The 25,716-nt window shown below is 40.6% G+C and overlaps 1 protein-coding gene across 6 annotated transcripts in view; it reads right to left on the reverse strand.

The window, feature by feature from the left end:
• Nucleotides 1–670: 670 nt before the first annotated feature.
• Nucleotides 671–25,716, reverse strand: part of myo6b (myosin VIb) — a 29,369-nt gene continuing 4,323 nt past the window's right edge. Inside the window, exons 9-33 of one of the 6 annotated variants that reach the window (XM_076108009.1) lie at nt 25,265–25,345; nt 24,246–24,254; nt 23,161–23,341; nt 22,175–22,319; nt 20,528–20,685; nt 20,095–20,186; nt 19,544–19,616; nt 18,187–18,314; nt 17,287–17,382; nt 16,762–16,932; nt 15,061–15,099; nt 14,858–14,951; nt 14,300–14,430; nt 13,979–14,056; nt 13,719–13,848; nt 12,775–12,865; nt 11,887–12,037; nt 10,453–10,661; nt 10,263–10,341; nt 7,518–7,678; nt 7,301–7,351; nt 4,169–4,272; nt 2,487–2,621; nt 1,367–1,585; nt 671–870 (exon numbers count right to left, since the gene is read on the reverse strand). In XM_076108009.1, the coding sequence (XP_075964124.1) occupies nt 671–870; nt 1,367–1,585; nt 2,487–2,621; nt 4,169–4,272; nt 7,301–7,351; nt 7,518–7,678; nt 10,263–10,341; nt 10,453–10,661; nt 11,887–12,037; nt 12,775–12,865; nt 13,719–13,848; nt 13,979–14,056; nt 14,300–14,430; nt 14,858–14,951; nt 15,061–15,099; nt 16,762–16,932; nt 17,287–17,382; nt 18,187–18,314; nt 19,544–19,616; nt 20,095–20,186; nt 20,528–20,685; nt 22,175–22,319; nt 23,161–23,341; nt 24,246–24,254; nt 25,265–25,345 (3,006 nt within the window). Of the gene's footprint in view, nt 871–1,366; nt 1,586–2,465; nt 2,622–4,168; nt 4,307–7,300; nt 7,352–7,515; nt 7,679–10,262; nt 10,342–10,452; nt 10,662–11,886; nt 12,038–12,774; nt 12,866–13,718; nt 13,849–13,978; nt 14,057–14,299; nt 14,431–14,857; nt 14,952–15,060; nt 15,100–16,761; nt 16,933–17,286; nt 17,383–18,186; nt 18,315–19,543; nt 19,617–20,094; nt 20,187–20,527; nt 20,686–22,174; nt 22,320–23,160; nt 23,342–24,245; nt 24,255–25,264; nt 25,346–25,716 lie in introns of all 6 variants that reach the window. The other 5 variants (XM_076108010.1, XM_076108013.1, XM_076108011.1 and 2 more) reach the window with 5 other exon arrangements.

Consider the following 25,716-nt stretch of genomic DNA (forward strand, 5'->3'; position numbering starts at 1 on the left):
TAAATTAATTCGTCTTTCTTGAAAAATATATTTTATGAATATATGGAATATTTTGTGTGCTTTCATGAAAAAGTCATGCAAATGTATCATTGACATGATTGTCTTTTTTCCTGTTATGAGTCAAACTTGCAGTAGATGGAGAACTGAAATATAATAACTTGTATCCTTGAAATACAGTATAACAGTAATTAGAGCGTCAATATCCAGAATACAATAAAGGATGACGCGATTAAATCCACATACTTTCTCAAAAATCGAATCTAATCTAATTTATTGTCCCAACTTAAGGTTTCCGGTTAATAGCTAGATAAGCTAATTAAGACTTCCTGGGTGTAGTGCTGCAATATTACAATTTAAGGCCTCACAGTGGGATTTTCCATTCAAGCTCAGATTGAGAAGAAGACAGAAATACTAACATTACACCAATAAGGTGTTACACTGCAAAATAAAAGATATAAAAACTGAAAACATGGAACATACAGGTATTTCAAAAGAAGGTGAAACCCCGAGTTCCTACAGTAAGATTGTACAGGGAGCATCTTTCTCTGTGGTCACTTCTTTTCATCTCACAAACTGCAGCTACACCGCGCTGCCCTTGGATGTGCATGCTTATGTTTGTGAGTCTGTGTATCAGTGTCATGTTTCCGGACGCTTATCTTGCTGCTGTGGTTCACTTGAGGAGACTCTGAAGCATGGCGGTGGCGTATGTGGGGCGGGCCTGCTTGTTCTCGATGGCTTTCTTGAGGTACTGGATTCCATCGCAGCGTTCCCAGATTTCTTCAAACTGCCTGGGCAGGATCTCCGCCCCCCTCTTCCTGGTCAGACCAGTCTCCTCCAGGCTCAGTTCACACATCTCCATGTCGTCTTTCCCTGAGTGGTGAACAATAAGGACAGAGGTTTACAAAAAATGACGCGTACTTGTGCACAAGTATCTTTAGTGAGTCATCCACTTTACTGTGCATTTACTCACCTAACTCCTGTATATACAGCATATCAAGTAGATTTTGCTGCTTTGATTTATGTATATTCATAAATGAATGGATATCTTTGGTTATTGGAATGTTTGTGAGGTAAAACAGTATTTGAAAAAAAAAAAATCTATATTTGTTTGAAAAGCTCTTAACTCTGTTCCAAACGAAACTGAGCTCCGTGATCTGAGGTGAGGTCACAAATAAAGACAGCTTTTAATTGATGTCAAGCCAAAAAGGTCAAGAACCACTGGACTAAAAGATGAACTACATAATTTAAGGAATAAAATACATTTTAATCAACAATAAAAAATAATAAGTTGCAATGCACAAGCAGGATTTTCTAGAGATGCTCTCTCCGTTATGATTTGACAAAAAGCAAAAAGCTGCCGACTCACCTGCAACCAACACAATAGGTCGTTTGTCTGGGTGAAGCTCCATCTGTCTGGCTATCCAGGGCCCATCGAAGTGGGCGTACCACCAGCCCTTCTTTTTATTCTGCGGGTCTTTGTACTGGTCTGCCGGCCGGATGAAAGGAATGCGGAAATATCGCTGCTGGCGGTTCATGGCCACTTCCTGATGCTGGGCCGTCATCGGAGGAGCTGGGTTTTGTTCAGCTGCAGTGGGATTGCGAACATTGAGATATTGTATTCGATTTTTGTTTATCTCCAGAGTGTCATTGGGTCTTAAATAACCATATAACACCCACACAGCACAGGCTGAGCGGGACAGGAAACAAAGCTTTCAAAACATACAAAATCAAAAAAGACCCAAGAAATGTCCAAATACAGTAAACATCACATGGAAAGGCCAGGTAAAGCAGCTTTTAGCCTCTTATGAAATGGACTTTATAAGACTCCTGCTGCATCCGAAGAGGCCAAGGAGGACCCAAGTTTAAGGCAAACAAAGCACAGCTTTCACGAGCTATCATATCAAAAGAGAAAGGCGAATACATATAGTGAAAGTCAAAGCAACAGTGGATCTAATGTCTCCATTCCCCCATCAAACTTAATATTTGTTTTTGAGATGAAGCGAAATGCAGAGCAGCGGTAATCTTTGAAGCAGCTGAATAACATTTGTGTGTGTTTGTGGCACAGGCCATGCTTTGGTTGAGTTGAGAATGAAATGAGCAAAGCAGTGAGCTGTCACACCAGCAGCTACTGAACCCGACGAGGCATGGCTGGCAGTTACTTACTAATTGGAACAAATATTTCTGACGGAGCCAGACAGAAGGCAGCTGCACTTTCAGGCCTTGGCGTCTCGTCGGCTAATTGAATGTTAGGAAACACAGGCAGGTTATTCGTGTGCAGGTCATTATTTCCTGCTAATGACAGCGAGAGGCACAAGTGGAGAAACGCTTGTCACCTGTGACTTAATGTTTCGGAGGTGAGGTGTGCATGGTATGTGTATGCGCTGTGTTGGCGAATACACCGATTTGTGTTCATATCCACAGGTGACGCATTCAATTAAAGTAATTTAGATCAAAAGAATGATGGCGGGAATAATCTCTCCACTCACCGTAGTCAGTGACAGATTTAGGAGCCCTCTGATCACTCCCGTCATCGGTACGTTTCTTGTTCTTGGACTTCCATGCGTGATAGACCTTCAGACGGCGGTGGAACTCCTCTCTGCAGGCCGCCAGCAGATCAATGTCTGTCCACACACCATGACAACAGTGAGTATTTAAATAGTTGCAACGAGCAAAGACTGATAGAACATACAGGTATGACTTCCATCCCAAGTATTCGCCTCCATGCTATGTTGACTGGTCTCGAACACTGGTCTCTGTCACTTGTTTTTCAAGATTAAGTAAGAGTTTGAAATTAACAATGCATGTGCCTCCAAATAAATCATATTATTTTTACGTGAAATGTTGAAGGAGCACTTGATTTAGCATTGAACTTGAAGATGAAAAAAAGAATGCTCCAGACCCTGGATCCTATATATCTTATAATGCTGGATTGCACTTTTAATTTGTCCCTTAAATACTCTATATTCTTTTAAACCCCACACCTCCAGTTTGTGATGCAGGCTTTCTAGAATTATGAGTAGTACTGCTTGTGACAAGTAAACTGATCTTTATCTAACATAGTTTATAATTTTACCCTTTCAACAAAAAGTGCACTAATGTCTAAGATCAGATGGAGTCTCACAACACTACAGTTAATTCCAGTCTTTATGCTAAGCTACGCTAACCACCTGCTGGCTGTAGCTTTATATTGATTTCTGGAAAGAGACATGTTGAGTTTTTTTAATGTATTGTTTTGGCGCTTTGAGCACCATTATATATGGTGTCATATAGTCCCTTTATATCGGAGAGAAGGAAGACATCTCCAACACTCGGCAACTCACACCAAAACAATCCAGATTGATAAATAGCACAGGTAAGAGAAAACAAATATGTATTTTTGATGTTAGGGTGAGCTGTCCCTTTAAGCTCAAAATATAACACAGTATAATGAGAAGTTTAGGGGCTCGCACTGTGTTATAAGGCAATGGAAATAAACCATTTGCAGCATACAGTTCTTTTAGTGAACATAAGGCTAAAATCAGTTAGACTTCAAACACAGCTTTTTGATATCACCACCAGTTGGCCTACCACCAAAGCAAATGGGTTCCACAAATTAGCCAGATGTCCTTGGAATCCCACATCAGAGTCCCTAACACAGATCAGAGTACCGTATACAGTGGCAATTATAAAGGCATCGACAAGTGTAAAGGCAGAAAGGCATTTGCTTTTCATGCTGACTGAGGAGAGGGTTGGCTGGGAATGACTAGGAAGGGGAGTAATGGTGATAATTTCCTCTCTAAAACGCATGCTGATGAGTCGTAGCAGCTGTGGGAACATCCTCAGATTGGTCTTTTGATATTTCAAGCAAGATGTCTTGTGTACACACTCTAGTCTGTACAGCTGCAGCATCAGCTTTTTAACACTTTCAAATAACTTTCAAACAGAGTGCAGATGAAAATGTTTTCGGTATACCGAAAGTGCCAAAACATGAGCTGCTGCTGAATTATTTAATGTGGGGGGGGCTGAGAACTGTAAATACATTTGGGATGAAGGAGGGAAAATAGTGATATTATGCATTTCATCAAGAGCTCTACCACCTTAATCTGTTTGTAAAGGCTGGCTCAGTGCACACACACTCTGTCTAGTTGATAAAGGCGACATCATGCCGAACTCGTTTGGGATTTCTCACCACAGGAAGTATTGATGACATCTCGCAGCTCAGCATACTTCCACTTGCTGAGGTCGTACTTTTTCACACCAGCAGCAGCTTTAGTCGCCTTCACTTGAGGACCCCTGTAAGCAAGGAACAGATGAACGTGGGTGTGTGGTGAGAGAAAGAAAAAAGAAAAAAGAAGGTGAGTGTGAAGACAGGTGTGACAAGGTGGGAGTAACAGAGATTAAAGGTTGGAGGAAATACAATTTCAAGTTTTACAATCAGGGTGGTGTCAATTTCTAAAAGACCGGGAGAAACACAGCACTAAGAGCAACTTTTGATGTGTAATTAAACTGGATCTAATCATTTTCAAGCGTAGTGTGATGTGAATTTTCAATGGCACACAAAATAGATGAATATTAAAAAAAGAACCATGGGTGATTAAGTTCATCCCCTTTTAGTGAGAAATGAAAACGGATGCCTCACTTCTTTCAAGAGCTCCTCATTGTCCCGGCCGATTCAATTTACATTAGGGGCCGGTCAGCAGGGGAGCCGAAGAGTAGAGTTTGTCCATATCATTGCAGCATCCTATGTTTCAACTCCACTTAAAATGATGCAAAGTTCTTCTAATGTTACATCTGCTGGCATTATGAGTGTGTGTGTTTTTTTCCAGGCTTATTTTAACAGGAATGAGAGATGACAGACAAATTAAGGTGAAATGATTCAGTGCTGCACAATATCAATCAAACTGGTGCCGCAGAGTTTCAGCTACTTAAATGACTGCTGCATGAAGTCTGAGCTCATGTCAGCTGTGTCTCCAGCTTCCCTGCTGAGTTGAGGCTGCTAATTCAATCATGCAAAGGATTAACCTCCTCTATTTACAGTCGGCATAGCTGCTAATGTCTCAGAAGAGAGGATTACTTATCTGCGAATCATCAGCCAGATTACAATTACCATTTATAATTCATACCGCCTAGAAACATGATTCAGGATCATCGTCAGTCCGGCTGAAACATGTGCCAGTGTGTGATAGTGATGAACCGGGGCTGAGGGCTGAAGTGGAGGTGAGGCGGTGACCAGGGCTTTCCTTTTGGCAGTACTTGAACAGGACATTGATGGCTGTAGAAAGAGGGAGGTGGTCCAGCAATGCCAGCCAGTGTATATAGTTCTACTGCACGCAATCTTTAATGCATTTAAGCTCTGTGGTGTGCACATGTAACAGGTAACGTGACCTTTGGAGCTTCTTTCCTGCAACAGATCTCCATTAGGTTTCCAGGGGTCAGGTGACTCACAGGGTTAGTAGCAGACACGCAACATGGCCCCTGGTTGCATGAGCCAACACTGACAAGATTACAGCCTATTGGATCAGATGTAATTTTGTGCTCACCGGACCTGCAGATCAGGCCCGTGCAGGCTTTAAGGGAACCTCTCCCGGCTTTATGGAAATTCAATCACACTCCTCACTCAGGACAAAGTGCACTTTAACTAACCTACTGTGTGTGTGTGTCTTATTACACAGGGAATAGTGGATGGGGGACCAAGGGATTTTGAACACAGCTAGTGTAAAAGGTACATGAAAGAGTAAGTGCCCATTTAAATATGTTTTTTAAGCCATAAACTAAATCACATAAATGTACTTTGATTAAATTTTTTTGTCTCCAAATTTATAAAAATTTGCATTTCATGCTTGAAAATGGAACGAAATTAAGCTATCAGACCATTACAGAATCTGATGAATCAGTGTTAGTGACTGATTATCTGGTGACAGCGATGTTCTTTCCTACGCTGTGACAAGAGCGTATAAATAAATCATTAAGTTGTTTTCATTTACACTTAAATCTCAACACTAGGGAATAAATATAGAACCATTTTTCATCATTGTAAATAGAGTACATCACATATTTTATAGCAGTGGTAAGAAAGATTGGAACATTGTCAGTTGTCTTAATCAAAGCCACTGCTATCATTAATGAGATTTAAGTTAGACGTTTAGTTGACTTGTAGTCGCAGTCCCTCATTCTTTGGTACTTTCTGGCATTTCCCTTTTCCCCCCAATTCATTTCAGCTGAATGTCACGATTCCCCTGAGTTGATTGGAGGGTTATTCAGATCACTTGTTGCGCAGGGTGTGGGGAATGGTTCCTAATTGAGAATTGAGTGCAGCTTGGTGTCTTTACCCTCTTGACCAATCAGGGTGTGACGACACCCTTTCTGTAGGGCTTAAGAGAGTTGGGAAATTACACACTCAGGCCGTTCTGATCCTTAATTTAACATCTTCAGCCAGAGGCTCTGGTATTTTAGCCCTTTTGAAACTTCTTTGCTGTCTTAACTTTTCTGCTTGAGGGTTGGCATTCTGATCATTTTTTGACTTAATACAAATCTTATTTCAGCAGTTGGTCTTTAGGCCATTTTAAGACTTCTTTGCTTCTCTGAACTTCTCTGGTTGAGGGTGATTTCGAGCTTTCTGAAAGCTAGCTGGAATGAATATTAAAGAACATCTTTCCACTTGGTTACCTGCGTCAGGGCAGACCTCAGTGCTATACATGCAAGAGTTCATGCTCACAGGCTTTATTTTGACCCCTTTATGATCCTTTTCTTATTATCAAAGAGGTATTTTGGTTGGGAACTGGTTCTCAAGATTCTTCCAGGTCAGATGAAATCTGTGGAATCAGTACCACCACAGAGTTGGTTAAGACCTCCAACAAAACGTGTTCTGTAATTCTCAGACTACATATAAACTACACATGTATCCGTGAAGACATAAACACCTAACACACAGCAAAGGACACAGACAATCTGTATTGACTGCAGACTCCTGCACGGCCAATTAAGATCAGTGAAACAAAAAGATCACATACTGCACATTCTGATCCAGCTCTCATTTATGATTTGGTGTGCCATCTTCATCTTTGAGCAAGCAATTATCACTCATAATCATCTGCATGAAATAACACATACAATCTAAACATCTAAATTTGACTGTTGATTTCTTAAAATCAAAGGATCTCAATTTGGCTTTGCATTGTTGGTATAATTCTGCATTTAATTGGAGGAACTGAGATGTATAACTACGACGGAGGATGAGACAGACAGAGGGAGTGAGTGATTACGGTTTGCGTTAGGTAAAGTCGGACATGGGCAGTGACAGAAACCTGTGTCGATATCTTACATGGCTCTGGCTGAGGATGAAGAGATAGGAAGATCTGAAAAAGGCTCGTCACTGGGAGAAAACAGCAACAGGAAAAATGCAGTTACACGCGCATGCTGCGGTCAAAAGTACATTTTGTTTAACCTGGAGGTTGTTGGTCACGCTGTGTGTTTACTGTGCACAAAAGCGGAGTGTACATCAAAGGTGTGCTGTCCATTTGCGTTCACATTTACAATACCTGCGCAGGCTTGCGTCTATCTGGCCCTCCTCGGTGATGAGCTCTGCCTCACTCTGAGCGATTCTCATGGCTAACTCTCTGTCTCTTCTCTCCTGCTCCACTATGGTGGTGCGCTGGGCCTGATCCTCACGCTCCAGAGCCAACTGAACCTCCACATCCGCCTGTAAAAACACACAGCGACTTTTAATGTGACTTTGCAAAATCTACATGAACCTAGATCTGTCTGAATACTGATGCTGCCCAGTGGGCCAGACCCTTTCATAACAATTAGAGCTCCGCTGTGAGCCCAAGCCTGATTAGACATGTTTATCCAGGTTGTAGAGCTGCTCATGAAGCCGTCTAGACACAACAGGGCATACAACAGACAAACATTCAACAACAATCAGTTGGAACATTTTTCACAAGCTTGACCCAGATTCAAACTTCAGGTTTTAATTTAGAATAGAAACGTATAGATATAATTGAACACACTTTACTATACAGCCAATAGGCACCTAGAGGGCATACTTATTCAAATCAATAAATATGTATGTGTATCTGATATATATTCACCTCCTTATAGAAAGCTACTAATGAAGTCCACAATGGATACTTTTCTCTGAGGAGCTTTAAATATGAATTCCTCTCCATTTAATAATATATTATTCATACTGTATGGTCCAATCAGCAGCTGGGACACATGGTCTGGGTGATGCATGAGAACAAAAACTTTAAATTGTGATGTCCTCAGGATGAAAGTTGAGGTGCTTTATAGCTAGTGCAAGCAGGTTTTGTAGACGCTTTGCATTCTGCTCAAAAATGATTTATTACAGATTGTATGCTAAACTTCAAAATCTTATTGGCACTCTCCCAATAAATTTGACTATCTTTTCCACAAAAGTCAAATCAAATTCTTATTTGCAGAATAAGGCATATGAGATGCATTAACTACTTCACTCACATTGCTAAAGAGGAACCTGGGAAAAGCTCCACAGGTTCTTCACAAATACTTATTACACTACTTTAAATAATAGGGATTATGCATTGGAAGTCTTCCACTGAGTGAAGTTCCCCTTTAAAAAAGAAAGTCGAAGACTGGATGGTGTGCAATAACTAAGGTTAGGTTGAAAGACATCATGATATGAAGTTTGAAGGGAAGACTAACCTTTGACACAGCAGAAAATAGCAAAGAACAAAGAGTAAAATGACATCAAAGTCACAGCAGACACCCTGAGAGCGTTTACTGCTGCAGCTTTGAGCCTCAGAGCAGTGGATAAACAAACTTTGCAGAGAGTCTCTCGAGACATGTGGCTTATGACAGCTTGGTGTCAACTGTCTCTCCACGAGAAAAAAAACCAAATGACTGCATGCAAATGTCCAACTGGCCCTGGGTGAATAAAAAGGGCATTAGATAAACAGAAGGTGTGATGTACGTGTAACAGATGGATGAATTGATGGTTAGGAAATGTGGGACATGAGGGCAAAACTGAGGAGAAACAGGTGTGTGTGTGTGTGTGTGTGTGTGTGTGTGTGTGTGTGTGTGTGTGTGTGTGTGTGTGTGTGTGTGTGTGTGTGTGTGTGTGTGTGTGTGTGTGTAATGATAAGACCAGAGATGAAAAAGGAAAGCAGCTAAATAGCAAAAAAAAAGTGACAAATTAGAGGAGAGTGAGTGAAACAGACAGAGATGGAAAGAGGTGACAAAGGTAGCTTAGTTAGGAGAAACTCGGCAGGAAGTGGAATCATCAATCAAGACCCTGTGGGCAACTCCCTGGGAATCTGACCAATGTCGTGACCCAGCTGTCACGGGAGACGGAGCAGGCAGAGGGTACTTCTCAAGTCTCTTAATTGTCGTTTCCTCGCTCCTCGCGTGGTTTCCTCCATGCATCCCTGGGAGGGACTAAGACGCAAGGAAAGGACCCAAGTGAGGGAAACGGGGATGCAATTAAGAGACTTGAGAAGTACCCAGAGTCTGCCGCTGAGAGGAACCATTAGAACCATAACGGTGGTTCTGTGTGCTTTCTCAATAACCGCATACAACATTCTTGTCAGTCATGGGAGTCATTTGTATTCCCAGTAGAAAATGAACCCCATGAGATCAAATTAAATTTGCTTTGAAGTTAAGTTAACGGTATGCTGTTACAAGCAAGGACTGTTGAAAACATTCTTGGTGTGTTCAAAAACTTACAATCCATGTTTAGGGCCATGTGAAGTCTCATATGGTGGAGCTTCGTTTAACGCCCCGCTCCAATTGCTTTGTTTGTTGCCCATTTCGGTGCAACTGGCAATCATTACCAGGCGGGGTTTTGTTTTCACCTTGTGAGTCTGTGTGTGTCATCGTGGCAAAATGTGATACAAACTACCTAAGAAGTTTGAGTACTGTTATATTTATGTCTGTGGACAGATTTTGTCAATAAAAAAAGCCATAATAACTCAGTGACAGGATTCCTTTTTTCACAAGCAATACTACACATTATACTGTAGAAACCGATCCAAATGAAAGCACAGCTTAGTCTAGGATTAGGATTAAGTCTAGGAAACCATCTTGCTTATATGTGATTATAATGGCGCTGTAGGCATGAGGGTCAGTTACCTCATTGGAAGTAAATATTAAGTTTAGAAGAGACTTCAGTGAGCATTGAGTTCATAAGTATGTGCACCAAAAAGGTCCTCTTTTTAAATTTCTGCCCTGAGCTTCACAAAGTTTGAGCAGGACAATAAAACAGTAGACCATAAAATAAACATCTAACATTTCAGGGTGGTCCAAACCTGCATTACTTTCTCTTCCTCCTCTCTCTTTTTCCGATCCTCCTCATCCTGCTTTCTCTTCAGCTCCATCTCTGATTTCCTAAAATGTTTGAAGAAAAGAGATTTTTACTAAGACTGAAATCATATAGTTTTAAATCTTAACCATATTTCTGTAATTTCTACTGATAACCCCCCCCCTGCCATTATTTACAGTCTTCTGTCCTCCTCCTCCTGTTTGCGTCGTTGCTCTTCTTTCTCTCTGCTCTTTCTCTCTTTGTCCATCTCATCCTCGATGTGTTTCAGCCTCTCGCCCTCTTCCTCCTCCTGCTTCTTCTTTTGCATTGAGGAGAGCAGCTGCTCTGAGCGTTTCACCAGCCCCTGGTACTCTGTGTCAATCTCTTTCCAGGTCATCACTGTGGCCTAGGGGTCAAAAGAAAGATCAGAATGGCAGGTTTCAAAATGACGAAATACTTTTTATTTACACCATTACTAATAGGTGTTTATCGACAATAAAAACTGATGAGATTCATTAAGGATGGCTTACATGCTAATCTGCATTTGTTTACTTTCAATCCCAGAAGTGACACTGGGAGCACTTCGAGCCTGACTCGGCACACACTCCACCGTTACCATGGCACAACACTCTCATGTGGCAGCCAGGGAAGACACTGACTGACACTGTCGCTGTCACTTGCACACTGCAGCCACAAAGCTCAATTCCCCACTATACTTGTGAGACAATCAGCGGGAGGGAGAAGAGGTCACCGTATTGTGAAGATTCATTAGAGTGACTGTCTAACAGTGGCACAGGGACGGAAGATGACAAGGTCTCGTCCCCAACGTATGGAGGTCTGAATGACAGCCATTAGCTTCTCATGCATTATTCATTCACAGACGCCACGCCAGAAGCAATTTCTAAGCACTCAGAACGCAATGATTGTCAACAGTGGGGCTGCTAATATGCTAACAGAGGAAGATAGAGGAGTGGGAGAGGCTGGTTGGGGTAGAGGGTAGAGAAAGGTGCTTCAGCCTGGGAGCATTCTAATCCTATTGGATGATTGCATACAGATACCTACTGAGTACACAATTTCAAGAAATTCAACACTATTGAGAAGTCAGTGCCCAGATGTCTGGCTAGCATGTGGATGTGTTTGTGATGATTTGCTGTACCTACAGGGTCCAATAAGATCGGTGCTTATTGCACAGGGAGAGCTGGGAGATCACTAACCAAGTTTGATCATTTAGAAAGCAGCCTCTCTAAGTTATTGGAGGGGATAGGGTTTCTTCTTCGCCTAGCTTTTTATCCTGAGGTGATTGAAATTATTGATTCTGAGAGAAAGAATGAGAAAAGGGCACAGCACACTCAGGAAAGGGCATAGTGTAGAACAGGAGAAGACTGGTTGTGCAGGGGAGCAACATGTGTGGATGTAGAGAGCCATATCAATCTGAGGAAGTCATGCTTAAAGCAAGGTATATGCTCTGAAAAATCGTCCCCTAATAAACACACAGAGAAATACAGAAACATGTTTCATTGCTCACACTGTATCAAGCTCAAAGCATCTGAAAAACCGTTGTCATGAGCTGCTTTAAAATCACCAGAGCATTAATCCTCGGGTTGTATGACAGAGGTGAACACAGGACTCACCTTTATCTTTGCTAACAGAGCGTCTATGGAGGCCGCCAGCTCCTGGACCTGTTTGGCCATCTCCTGCTTGCCCTCCTTCAGCCCGTTCACCACCTTGTTGAACCGCTCCATGCGTTTCTTCAGGTTTCCAACCTTCACCATACCATCAATGCTATGTAAGAGAAATGCAAACTTATGTTATGTCTTGTATTTTAAGGCAAATATATGTCAACAATGTCTCTTGTTTCTTCCTGTAAAACATTTTGTGAGCGCTTATCTTGAACACAAGGGCATAAATATAAATGATTACAGTCAAATAGGATTTGGGACGACAAGCTAACCCAAAAAAATCACAAAATATAAAATTACATTTGACTGTTAGCTTGTGGGTCATAGAAGCTAGCAGAGCAACATCTTAAGTCAGAAAGGTGTGTGTTTAGATCACAGTTGAAATATAGAAATATTACTTTTAGGAATAGCACCCTTAACATTGAATTACATGTGTGTACGGTGGAATAAACATGTCCTCATGCACCCATACTCACATTTTACCAATCACAATCAAAATCTGATTTTAAAAAGCTTTCTGAAAACCCATCATCTGGATGGTTGCTTCCACAAGAGCCATTTTTCAAAATACATGCGACCCAATACAGCGAGACATGCAGTTTTTCCCAAAGCGGTGCAGTGAAACATCATTTCTCCATAGATGACTTTCTAGATTGATTTGAACTCCTAAATACACAATATGTGAAAGCCATCAAAACCCACCAAGCATGAATCAGTTCCAATAAAAAGGCACCAGAGAGTACAGGGTGAAATAAAAAGGAAGAGAGCAAATGGCACAGACAAACGGAAAGATGATGAATGATGGATGTGTGTGTGAGTTGGCCACAGGAAGAGACTCACCGTGGCTTATGCTTTCGCTTGCACAGCCACATGCGGACAGTTTTCTGAATCTTAATGCAGGCCAGAGCTCTGTAACGCATCTTGTTCCTAACTGTTGAAGATGGGGAGGAAAAACATGAAGAGGATTCAAACAAAGATGTATAAAAAGACTTATAGTGACGACCTGTCATCTGTCTTCTATACCTCTCTAATAAGACTAATAGCCCAAAACAGAAACACATATGCATCTAGATTGCAACTCTTACATTATCTACATACTTATTTATTCTTTAATGCATGAAGATGCTCATCTACAAAACCAAAGCTATCTCATGGAAATAGTTAAACAATGCCCTCTGTGGATTCAAATATCATATAAAGACGTATAAGATTATATATTATATATATTAGAAAGGCATGAGAATATGTAAATGTAAATGATGCTACAGCCAATGTTACAGCTATGTATAAACTGCTATATTGGGTAATATTGATCATACACAAAAATATGTGGTACTGAATATCATGCATACACTATGCACGCTCTCACGCTCTCACTCTCACACACACACACACACACACACACACACACAATACTGCGATAATAAGAGGTGTTGAAAGAAATGAATGACCAGGACAAGGGACATAAATTTCCTCAGGTCATTTATGCAAGAAATGTGTGGTCATGCAGAGGCAATATTCTGTTATAACTCCAATGTAATTTCATTTGATGCTTTTACACAAATAAGCAGAAGCCAGCCTACACTTTGTTAAATGGTGGAAATCAATAACTTGAGTGTGTAATGGTTCAAGGAACCGCTTTTAGAGTACTATTCAATGTTGCTAGAGGTTGCTGCTTTCAATATTTCAGAATGAATGGAAAAGCATGAAATATGATTTAGTATAGCTATCAGAGCTATACAGAGATAGATCACAAGCTCTGTTGTTCACTGGATTCAACCCACGTTTGATGACAGACAGGCTGCACCACTGGACCTTCTTCCAGCGGCTGCAAAGCAACCACTGGTTGACCTTCTTCAGCAGCTCTGCGAGGTGGTCTGGATCAGACTTCATGATCTGGTCAAACTCAGCAAACTGATGCACGCACACAGACACAAACGACACAACTTGAGCTGTGATCCTTGTAGTTTAAAGCATATCGGTAGAGTTCTGCATAATGACATGTAACATTAATGCATAATCAATTCTGTTGACTCCTCTGCACCTTTCCAGGGCGGAAGAACACTCTGGTCAGTCCAAACTTGAAGTCATTGTCATTTAGTCCCAGAGCTTTGAACAAAGCCTACAGAGGAACAAATTCACATTCAGTGTCACAGCAATATTGTAGTATGAATGTAGCGCACTAAACTGTTTATGTTAGTTAATCATTTCCCAAATGAGTCAGTGTGGCTATAGGCTCTCTTTCCACACAACTAATGAGGCTTTATTTTAAAGAGATGGTAAGTAATAATAAGTATCCTAAACCAACAGAACACTTTGTGTTTCTCCAGTAAAGGAGAAAACGACTCAATTCATGTAATCCCACCTTGCAGAAGAGTCGTGGATTCAGGCGTGTGAGCTTGTCAGGCATGTATTGTTTATACATGTTGTAGAGCTCATGGAAGGGGGCTCTGGAGGGGAACCCCCCCTGCATCAGGTCCAACACCGACACCATTCCTATATACAAGAAAAACACACAACCAAAGAAAAGAAAAGGTTTCAAATGTGCACTACTGACAATATATCAGAGGGACATGATGAGCATGTAAGCAGGCTGAAATCTGTTTGTTTGGATACAGCATACACTATCTGGTTTCATCCCTGACAAGTACCTTATCAACGTCTAATGTGTATGTTTTTGCGAGTGCACGTGACAATAGTTCCATATCTACAGGAGAGGGGCACTTCATGAAAGAACAATGTCACTTTAATCACACTCTCAAAGGATGTTTGTGTGCCAAACAAAGACAGACTGCACAGAAATATAGAGTAGTATAAGTCAAATGTGAAGATATCATTAGTATGTTTACTCATCCTAGAAAATTATAAATTGTGAGGATAACAACTTTCTACAGAACATGTTGTCCATTGTTTTTGGTCCCACCTGAGCACTGCAACTGTGAGAGAATCAGAGCTCCTTCAAACTTGTGGCTGACCATCTTCAGATTGGGTTTTACGCAGCGGATGAAACTTGAGCCCTATGCACACCAAGATTAATAATTGCTTATTGATTTTGAGCAGGTAAAGGAAAAAATGGATTCTATAAAATGTACAATGGACCTGACATATAACTGACGTATTACTCACAGTACTGCGAAGCTTTTCCAGCAGCAGGTTCAGCTGGGTCTGTGCGTGCAAGCAGGAGAAAGGAAATGTTTAGCGATCGGATTTTATTATCTGTGATGAAGGTATAGCCGCCTAGACAGGCATTTCAAATAATGTAGCAGTGATACACATCCTTGTCACAGGTATGTGAAGGATGCAACCAGAGTTAACAGTCATGCAAGGACAAATGCACGGTAAGGCACACTTATTTGTACTGCACCTTTCAACAACAAGACAATACAAAGTGCTTTCCATATGACGTAAAAAGGCATCAAGACAAGATATAAAACATACACAGGGCAATATGAAGGATAATATAAAAAGACATATGGATTGGATTTAAAAGGAATAAAACAAAGTAAAAAAGGAGATTAAAGTCAGGATAGATTTGTTTAATGCATTTATTCTGTTTGAATGGGACCATATAGGCACCTGCTGATATTGTTTCATAAATCTATGTGTCGTCTGCATAATTATGACAACATATGTTGTTGTTTTCCCATCACCTGCGCTTGTGGGAGCATGAAGCTGTTGAACAGAAGAGACCCAAGAATGAAGCCTTGTGAGGCTCCACATTTCATTTGTGTGTGTTCAGATATGTGATTACCGATCAACACCAAATAGTCCCTGCCCTTTAAATGGGATTCATGAGATTTATCTAATAATACTACGATGGAAACTTTTCCAGTGTCTGTGTTCAAGTGGACGTCATTCAAGACGTCAACATGATTGTTAGATTTAACGTTGCATCTCACAGACTGCTTATTTTGACAGATGATGTTAATTTTACCATGTTGTGTACTACACTGTAGAAAAAGAAGAGAACTCGTCCCACATTTCCTCTGAATATAACACATTAGAGGCCTTTTCAAACACACATCATTGTTGTGCTTGAGTCCATGTCTGGTGCATTAGCAATGAAAGCAAAGAAGCTACATTAGAGATAAAGAAAGCTCAGGTAGATATTTTGGTTGCTGCTGAAACAAAAGACATACAGCTGAGAGTGAATGTACTTCTGGCTCTCTCCACACATTTTTGTGAGAAGGCCTGAGTGTTTAATTCTTTCTTCCTCTTAGTTTTTCACTCCTCCCGTTTTCTAACTCCTCTCTATTATACCTCAAGCTGACTTTATCCAGTTTTATCCACCAAGGAAGGCTTTTCTCAGAAGAAAACAGTGGGAGGCTGGAGGAAATCTAAGGGAGGAGAACACTGAACAGGGAGGAGATATGGGAAGAAGAAAGAAGAGTGGAAAGGGGAAAAGTTACAGAAAAGGTCTGGAGATTAGAGGTAGAAAAGTCTGAAAAGATGCTAAAAAGACAAAGGAGTATTTTGAATTAAAAAAATGTTCCACTTTTAAATTGGTGAACAATACCAGTAAGCAGCAAATAAGAGAATTTCAGAAAATACATCTACATAATGGCATCTACATAATTTTGCAAAAGGACTTCATCCTGGATGTTTCATCTTTAAATTGAAAATGAAAGACTTTAGAATCGATACTAACACAAAATAGCGCGGCATAAATTCAGTGGATTAATCATTAGTATGAAAATGAATATTATATTTGAATCATTATTTGTAATTGAAAAGTATTATCATATGCTAAAAATTAGCATCTTTTATTCAATTGTATGAATGCTGACGGACTCTGTCAAACAATCAAACTTTAACAATAACTCTGACCTTGAATTTGTTGCCGACGCTGATGAAGCCGAGTTTGCCCGCTTTCTGTTTGGAGTCCTTGTTGGTGATTGAGTTCTCAAACAGCTCCCGAACAAATCTGTCTTTCGATTCAGACACTAAGCTCTCCAAGGACATGTGCAGGGCATCATTGTTCTTCTCCACAAACCGAGTCTGTGGACAAGCACGCAAAATACATACCTTTTATATGCAGCTGTGGCAGCCTTTAATACAGATGTACAAAATGCAAAACAACATGGAGAATGTCAACAAAGCAACTTTGTATAACTGTAAATGATCTATTGTGACGTTTGTACCACGGCAGCAAATGTGTTGCGGTTAGTCAAGTTTTTAGGGGGGTTTTAGTTAGCTTTAACTGCTAATTACTACACTATCTTATGTAACTGGTAATTACAGAAGAACACACTATAATTAGAGGTGTTTGGGGAAAGATATTCTAAAACTGGATTTTATGAATACCAGCCAGTCCCAGCAGCCCTGTGTAATAAGACCTCTGTTAAGAATTACCGTTTCATAGCAGACTGCTCCAGCAAAGTGCCTGACGATAAAGCCTTCATCATCCCGAAGATTCCTGTGAATGGTCAGCTTCGACTTCCTGGGTACCTAAGTGGGAAAGGAGGAAAACAAATCATATTTCGTGACAGAGCAAAAACTCATATAAATTGATTTCTCTCTAATCTCATCCATCACCAGCTCTACAGCGGGAATCTTGTTGATCCACACCACTACTGAATGAGGTGGGCTGGTTTGGAGAATGAAACATTTGGATGCATAAATTGCAGTGAACTCCAGCAAAAAAAAAAAGTCAGAAATGATGTATTACATATCTCTACATCTTACAAACTATGGACAGGGACATGTGTAGTTGTTAAATATGTTTACTTGCAAGGAAATAACCCTAACCCTATGCAGACAAGATTCATTTAAAATGCCATGTTCATCTTATGTGGCTCAAGAATTATAAAGGACCCCAAAAAATCCATTACTGAAAGCACTTCAGGATAAAAAAAAAAATGTAGTACCCAGTATGTTAAGCTACATTAGCTTCATCAGTGAGGGGAACCATAATAAATCATCCTTAAAGTGTGAAAACTGTATAGCAGAAGCTCACAGCACATTCAAGCACTTAAGATTAAGATTAACGTCTTTCACCCTATTAAATGTATAGAATAGTCTTTGTTTGAGCAATAACTCTCCCTACAGTAGCGTCTGGCTGCAGCCAGGCACCCTCTCATCTTAAACTTGAATTTGTGTCAAGGCTACATTTCTAAAAGGATTTCATGCAGGCAGAGATACAGGCAGAGTGACAAACAATAGCGGCAATGAGAGAAGCGGACGGAGGGGGAGAGGGAATTAGAAAAAACAGTGAGAGAGGGAGGGAGGGAGAGCACAGCTAAGAGGTCTGACCGTCAGTCTGAAGTGGTCTTTATGCTTGCTGTGAACAGCCAGTGCAAAGTGTTGGTCGCTGTACTGAGGGAGACGGTTCTCTTCATCCAAAATGTCCAGGATTCCCACCAGCTTTGCTTCCACTAGGTCTGGAAACAACAATTATATGTGTATCAGCTACAATATTATGAACTTGTTCATTCAAGTCCAGCTTTACAATGTACAGGGAAGCGCCAGTATAAGTAATATCTTAATGCCCTTAATACTTGTTCATGTTCATGTTCAAACTGGCAATATTTCCATATTGATGCTCATAGATGTTTTTAAAGACAAAAATAGCACCCTTATTATACAAAAGTTAGAAAAGCAATCAACATTCAGTTTGTGAAAAATGACATTTATCGGGAATTTCCACTGTTTACCGTTTCTGCATGTGAATATTCAAGGCACAAAACATGTTCATCAGGATGCTCATTTAGCCATATATCTGAATTATTCATGCGGCATGCTGTTTGGAATATAATCCAACAGCCAAGGCCTTCGGAACAAAATTTGCATGAACAAGCACCTGTGCATAAATCCTGAAGATTGATGAGTGAATTAATAGCCATTTGCAAGTCATAAATGTTATCCGCGGCTGTCAGTTAACCTCGCACCTGAATAATCACAGCCTTTGAAATACAAATCAAACAGCTTCACCTCGATACACTGACTACTTCGTCCCATTAATCCGAGGATTCACTCGAACAAAAACAAGGGGGTGTTATTTCGCCAGCTTCCAAAAAAGAGGCCATAAAACCCACAAATGCTCATCACGCTTGTTCCCTTCAGACACAGGGATATGCCATCGCCGTGGATAATGAGAAGTTGGTATTTTTGTCCCCCTGACGGGTGTATTTTCGCTGCTCCGTCGTGTAGCCCAGAGCACAAGGCATCGCCCCAAATGAATGCCGTGTGGGTGAGCTGATGTTACACTTAAACCAACCTCAGAATACATGTGGTGTGTGTGGGCTGAACAGACAGCCGACAGACACATTTTATTTTTTGCAGCAGAAGCCCTCAAAGGCCACACTTCATCTTAACGATGTCCCCGAGTGTCACTCGATGGTCCCGTTTCCACTCCCGAAGATCAACCAAGGTACAGATACATGTAGATATCAATACACATACTCCTATACACCTATACAGCTCAGGTCAAACATCTTACCAGCTTATAAGTCCTGCATTATGGTTTTTACTTATACTCTGTAGTATGCACGACTGAGACATCTTTTTTAATTTTTCAGCAGAATAGCAAACATTTTGAGGAATGTTAAAGCTGCAGATTTTGAGGATCAACAGGGTGCTACTGTAGGAGGGAAGTTGACGTAGCACTTACCTATGCAGTCCTGGTTGTCAACATAATGCACCTCATTCACTCCCAGGCCTTCCCTCTGATACAGCTCTTGTTCCTGCACAGACAAGGCCAAGCGTCAGAAATCGAAACATAAAAACTGACTCTGAAAATGTCCTGATTTAAAATGAGTACATTTGGCTTCAAAACATCATCCACCTCAAAAACCAAACAAAAAACATCAAAAATAAAATACACAATTCAGATAATGAGAAACAGGCCTTGACCGGAATTGTGCCGCATTAATTGGAGACCTTGGAAGAGAATAACGTTAAGAGATCCCAGGAGAGAAACACGCCTCATCATGTCCCTCGAGAAATTAGCATTCTAATGAGAGAGCGCAGGAGAGACAGTGGGAAAATACAAGTCAGAAAACAGAGATGAGGAAGACAGAGAAGCTTAGTGCGCCATCCACTTCCTCCTGCCCTGTGGAACAGTCAGCAGGTTTGGCTTGTGAGTGACACGACGCGGCAAGTTTCCCAGGATAAAGACGTAAAACACACCAAATCACGTTAATCCACACGCTGCTCACCCACCTCTTTCAGAATACGCTCGTTGAAGAACTGCTGCAGTTTCTCATTGCAGTAATTGATACAGAACTGCTCAAAGCTGTTGTGTTCGAAATACTCTAAAAAAAACAAACAGAAGAAGCGGAAAAATCATATGTTTCAGTACATTTTTTGCAAGGCCTGTGTTGATTATGCAGTCTGGGGAAATTAATTCTCAAGCAAGATCCCTGGTAATGAAGCGTGTGTATGCATTAGGCTACTTATATTAAGAAACGTGATGCACAGACATGTGTCTCTTTAGTGGACTGAATTCTAAACAAACCAATGACGTGCAAAATGCAGTCAATCTATGAAGTTGCAGAAACCCTACGTTATCAATTATGTTGGGGTGAATCTACATCTTGTATTAAGTTTAATTTAAACCGCCACGTCTCATTAATCATGAAGTGCATTCTATTACCAAACCCGGCGATGTCCAACACCCCGATGAAGTTGGAGGAAGTCTCGAAGGGGAAACACTGGTTTACTCGTTTGACCACGTGATCAAAGAGGCGGCTGTACACTGCCTTGGCCAGGGCATCGCGGGCATTGTTTGCCTGTTCCACCTTTAGAGGCACCCTGGAGGGACACACAAAGTGGGGCAGTGAGAGACAGTCCGAAACTGGGACATTATATTATTAAACCTCTCTCTTTTATTTTACTCCCCATCAACCCAATTTTCATGTGGCAGCAATATTTCAGCTGTGTCGATGTGACACTTTTATGCCGCGTAGTTCCCCTTTTGATCTTAACGTCAAGCTAAGCGATCGTTTTAAAATGAGGGTATTCAAACTAAAACATGAACCTTGAACTCTCCTACACTCTCTAAGGGTGCCTTGAAACATTTTCTTTTAAATATTTAGAGGGGTGGGCTGTGTGGTCAAAGTGCATTTCCACGGTGACCCAGAGTTCAACTCACATGTCCCAGCTGGTAGGAAGGTGAATTCAAAATGAGAAGGTCTGGCTTTTGTTACTTTTGATATTCCACCTGCCCAATCCTCATAAGAAAAAAGAAAAAAAACTCTCATCCATTACAAACAGGAATAGTCCACCTATGCTAAGGCTAAAGTAGCCTATTCATCTCCATTTCACTATGACATTATTCAGTAAAACTTCAATAGCACACAATGTCCTTCATCTCAGTGACAGGCATTTTTATCCATTGCAACGTTTCATATACAGACACTAGTTAGAGACTCAACTCATCCCCGATACCATCACATCCACCAAACCCTCCGTATCCCTCAACCTCCCGGGGGGTTAGGGTGGATCTGTCTGGGGATTAATGACAAAGCCAGGACCCCTTCTCTCCACCTGCTCCCCAAACACCGGGCCTTTAACTGTACTGCAGCCATGCTTGCCTGCCTCCTCAGATACAGGCTGAATTATTTATGTGGAGAAAACACTTTCAGGCCAGGCCAGCATCTGGCCCTCCTGAAATATTAATCCATCGAACCTGGCGCCTTCACTCAAACACCCCATTATCACCGAAGTACACAGGAGCAGTGCCGGTAATACGGCACCGCATTCTCCACTTAACCTGCATGAAATCACCACACAGTCATATAGTACAGTTTACTTAAGTGAATTATTCCCAAAATCCCTCTACATTGTTTTTTTTTTACCCCACTGCAGTTTGCTGTGAGCGATCAAGCCGGCGACACAGAATAATTGCCTGCAGGGAATAATAAGACCTTTCATACACTCTGTATAATAAAACCATAAAATAAAAGACTTAATTACAACAGTGTCAGGATTAAAGGTCAATGCCTTGCACAATAAAGATCATCTTATCACTTTGCAGGACAGTACCAATTAGTACAGTAACAACTGCCACGCCACTGTTCATGTCAATTAAATTCCAGTTGGTTAATCTCTGTCTCGGATTATTAGCTATTTACAGACCTATCATCGATATAGTGTCTACACACAGAGAGTTCAGTTCTCATTAACTACGACAGTGACTTCTGAAAGTACCAAGAGGATCATTGTTTTCTCAACAAACGCAGAAGAAGTTGCAAAGAGTCACAGATCTTTGAAGCACTTTGAAGAGTGCTGTTGTTCTTACTTGATAACTGTTCCTTTGGCGCCCCCTGCTGTTGTGAGCATGATCCTGGTTGTGAGGCTGACACGCAAATCACCCTGGTCGAGACCCAGCAGATCGGCACAGTACTCCAGAGTCTGGCCTGACTGATTTTTCAGGACACAACCACCTGAAACACACAGTAAGACACACAAGCCTTAACGAAAGCATCCTAGTGGTTCTGAAAGTTCCCTTTGAACCAGCCATAACTCCTACACCCCCCCAACAATGGGGACACAGCTACAAAGCCACAAAGAGATGATTGATACCAAGCGAGAATAAGCAGATATACGTCTTAAGGTGCGTTCACACCAAACCCGGTGCAAATTATTCGCATCGCCTTTGGTGTGAACGCGGCTTTACAGTCACAGGTGGGAGATGAAGGGTGACATGTTTTAGATGTGAATGGGTGACATCAACAGCCTCATACAGAGCTGGTGTTCAGGTTCAGTGGGTTTAAGGTAGTGTCTTTGAGAAGGAGACGTCAGAGAGAAACCTCTGAAAACTGTCCTCAAAAAAAGTTTCACAGTATATTTATTCGTTCTACAGAGACTTTGATTGTAGAGACACATAAAGGAGGTATAGGAGCCGGAAAATCAGAAAGATGAGAGAGGGACCATGGTTACCAGGGTAACAGAGGTTATTTTTGTCATCATTTGAGAGTAAGTGGTGACATCCAAGGACAGCATCTATTCTTCAATATTTTTACATTGTTATAATAGCTGTGTCACACATCTGTGGAATTCTATGTGCTCACATTTATTGAAAAAAAATAGTTGATAGCAACTTTTCTTTCTTTCTTTCTTAAGATAAAATACGTTTTTTTTTTAAATTTTATTTCTGTCCGAAGAAAAGCTATGTCTGAAAAAACAAACATAAGAGTCTAGTAAATCCAGGACCAAAGCATTAAGAATCTCACAGATTATTCTAAAATGTGTGTAAATATTTGTAATTACAGCATCAAGTCTAACCTGAGGAGCTTCCTGTTTCTTCAAAATCAATGTTGCCCAGATGCAGAACGCCAGCAACCACCCTGAACAGGTCCAGCTTCTCAGTGTCGTCCAGACCAATCTTCTTCATGGCCACGCACATCCTGTTGAAGTCCCCCATGTCGTCAAGAAGAGGGTCCTTCAGAGCACCGGCCTTTAGATGCTACAAAGCACATGAGTGAGTCAGAAAAAGGGAGAGGCAGGAAGAGAAACAGGCAATGTGTGAGAATTCATTTCAAACCATGATTTACTCAAACAAGAAGTGATTCACGTCTTCAATCTACGTTCTATAGTTTAGCAATTTCATTAAATTGTCCACAAATATTGAGTAGACCTGATTTGAAATTGAACTTGGGGCGACCCAACAGCCTAAACTATAAAAGAGACGTGTTAACATAAACTTTTAGCGAATCAAAATATTTTACATCAATGTGTTGAAAGAGCCTCCACCAGCAGCACACAGCAAACACTATGAACTAAGGCTAAGACCAAGTGTATTTATACAATTAAAGAAAACAGCCAAAGTAATAACTAGCAATATCTCAGGGGCGAAGAAGGCAGAAGAACATACATGCATTGTGAAATGTCATTGTCCCACTTCAGGATCCATTAGCAGTAAAGTTTCATCTTACAGTGATAATAAACAAGGGCTGCACAGTTATTACTAAACGTAAACTACTGATGATAAGATAAGAGACCATTCCGTTTTGTATTGAGCGGAACAAAATACTTTAATTGTAACTTTCAACGTTTTATTTATGTGTTGAGTATTTCAAAAATGTCAATTTTGAACAATCTGTGAACTATGAAAAATATACAATAATTGTGCATCCCTGTAAAAAAGCTGATGAAGCAAACATCCTTTGTATTGTATCTAAGCCCCCATCCAGCTCCAACCCCACCCAAACCTGGCAGACACATGCAGACAAAGAAGAAGCATGCACCCTCATTTCCTGTTTGCACAACAAACCGCAGCATGTAAAACCTGAGAGTCTCAGTGTTTACTTAAGGGAAATACAGGATAAAGAGCAGGGAGCACAAAGCCCTGATAGGAAAGGAAACATCACCTTATTCTCCTAAATAACAGACACGTGGAAGGATAGACACATGAATAATGACTCGATTAGCAACATATTAATAATTACAACCACACAGCTTACAGTGCCACAACCATTATTAGTCACTGTTGTTTTTTGCAAACACATAGTAAGCATGTTAAATAAAAAACCCTTACACATTTAATACATAACTGACATCGATAATAAAAGTGCATTATTTTATTGAAATTCTAGTCTATTCCTCTTACAAATCTAAAAAGGGTAAATAGAACATGAGAACAGATTTTACAATGGGTGACAATGAGACCAAAAGCACAGCTGCGCCTAAAAGAAATCAGTGTAATTACAATATTTCACTGCACAAGTAAGAGTGGATTAAATATTTAAAATAAATCGAAGAATGGAGGTTATGATTAGTCTCTAAGGTAAAAAAAAATGAGATCATCGTTCTTCTCTTAATACTAGGTTAAGCAAACCCGTGAGTAAATCCATTAAGCACTTCCTTTGTTAAACACTATCTGACCTGATTTTCCTAAAACTTTGATTGGCATTAAAGAAGATATTATTCTATCATAGAAAACAAGAAGTGAAATGAAATAGGTATAATTAGTCCCTGAGAGAGCAACATGTCACACATGTTCTTCTAATTCTTTCATCATATTAATTACACATCTTGCAGGCACTGGTTCTTTTTCATGTCATACATAATTGATCAAATACACAGACCTGAACTCATTTCTTGGCATGAAATATTCTTATTGACCAGTTTCTGCATTATGATCTCACATTTGCAGCTGATGTGTCTGGGATTTGCTTCGAGTCTGTGCTTACTCATCAATATTGGAAAAAGAATAATGTACAATCTAAATTATTCATTGCAACAGTAGAGAATCAGAAAGTGTTGCATTACATTACATTCTTTGCCTTTGGTGCTTGACATTCAGCAGGCAAATGTAACACAAGGGGCCAAAATAATCCTGTGTTGGGTTTGAGGGACTAAGCCAGGACAGGGCAGGACGTGACATTACCTCAGGACTCTTGCGGTTCTGCATGATTTGCTTGTCAGAATCCTTACTGGCAAAGTATCTGGTGCATCCTCGGTTCAGGTACTGCAACGGAGAAGAAAAATCAGTTTAACAACATTCAAACATAATCAGTATTCTGATGAATTCAATTAAATGCGTTTCACTTGTGGCGGCAAACCGATGGGGATCTTTGTATTGATTTTCATCATCTGAAAGAATTACTTTGTCCTCTCCCAATATTGCTCCACAGCTGGCTAGTAGTGAATAGCATGAAGTAATTGCCTCTGTTGATGTGGGTGTCACCTCGGGGACCTGATATAACGACACCATGATAAACATCTAAGGGAACGGCTTTAGCTGCTTGTTTTGTAGAGCATGTAGAAGAAAATAAACGCCTTTATGCTCTCTGACTTTGCTCCTGCTGACTTGATTATTGCATTCCAAAGGGGAGAGAA

This window comes from Anarhichas minor, unplaced genomic scaffold (assembly GCF_050575085.1).
Source record: "Anarhichas minor isolate MPS153535 unplaced genomic scaffold, ASM5057508v1 ptg000040l, whole genome shotgun sequence".
In the NCBI taxonomy this organism is placed as follows: Eukaryota; Metazoa; Chordata; class Actinopteri; order Perciformes; family Anarhichadidae; genus Anarhichas; species Anarhichas minor.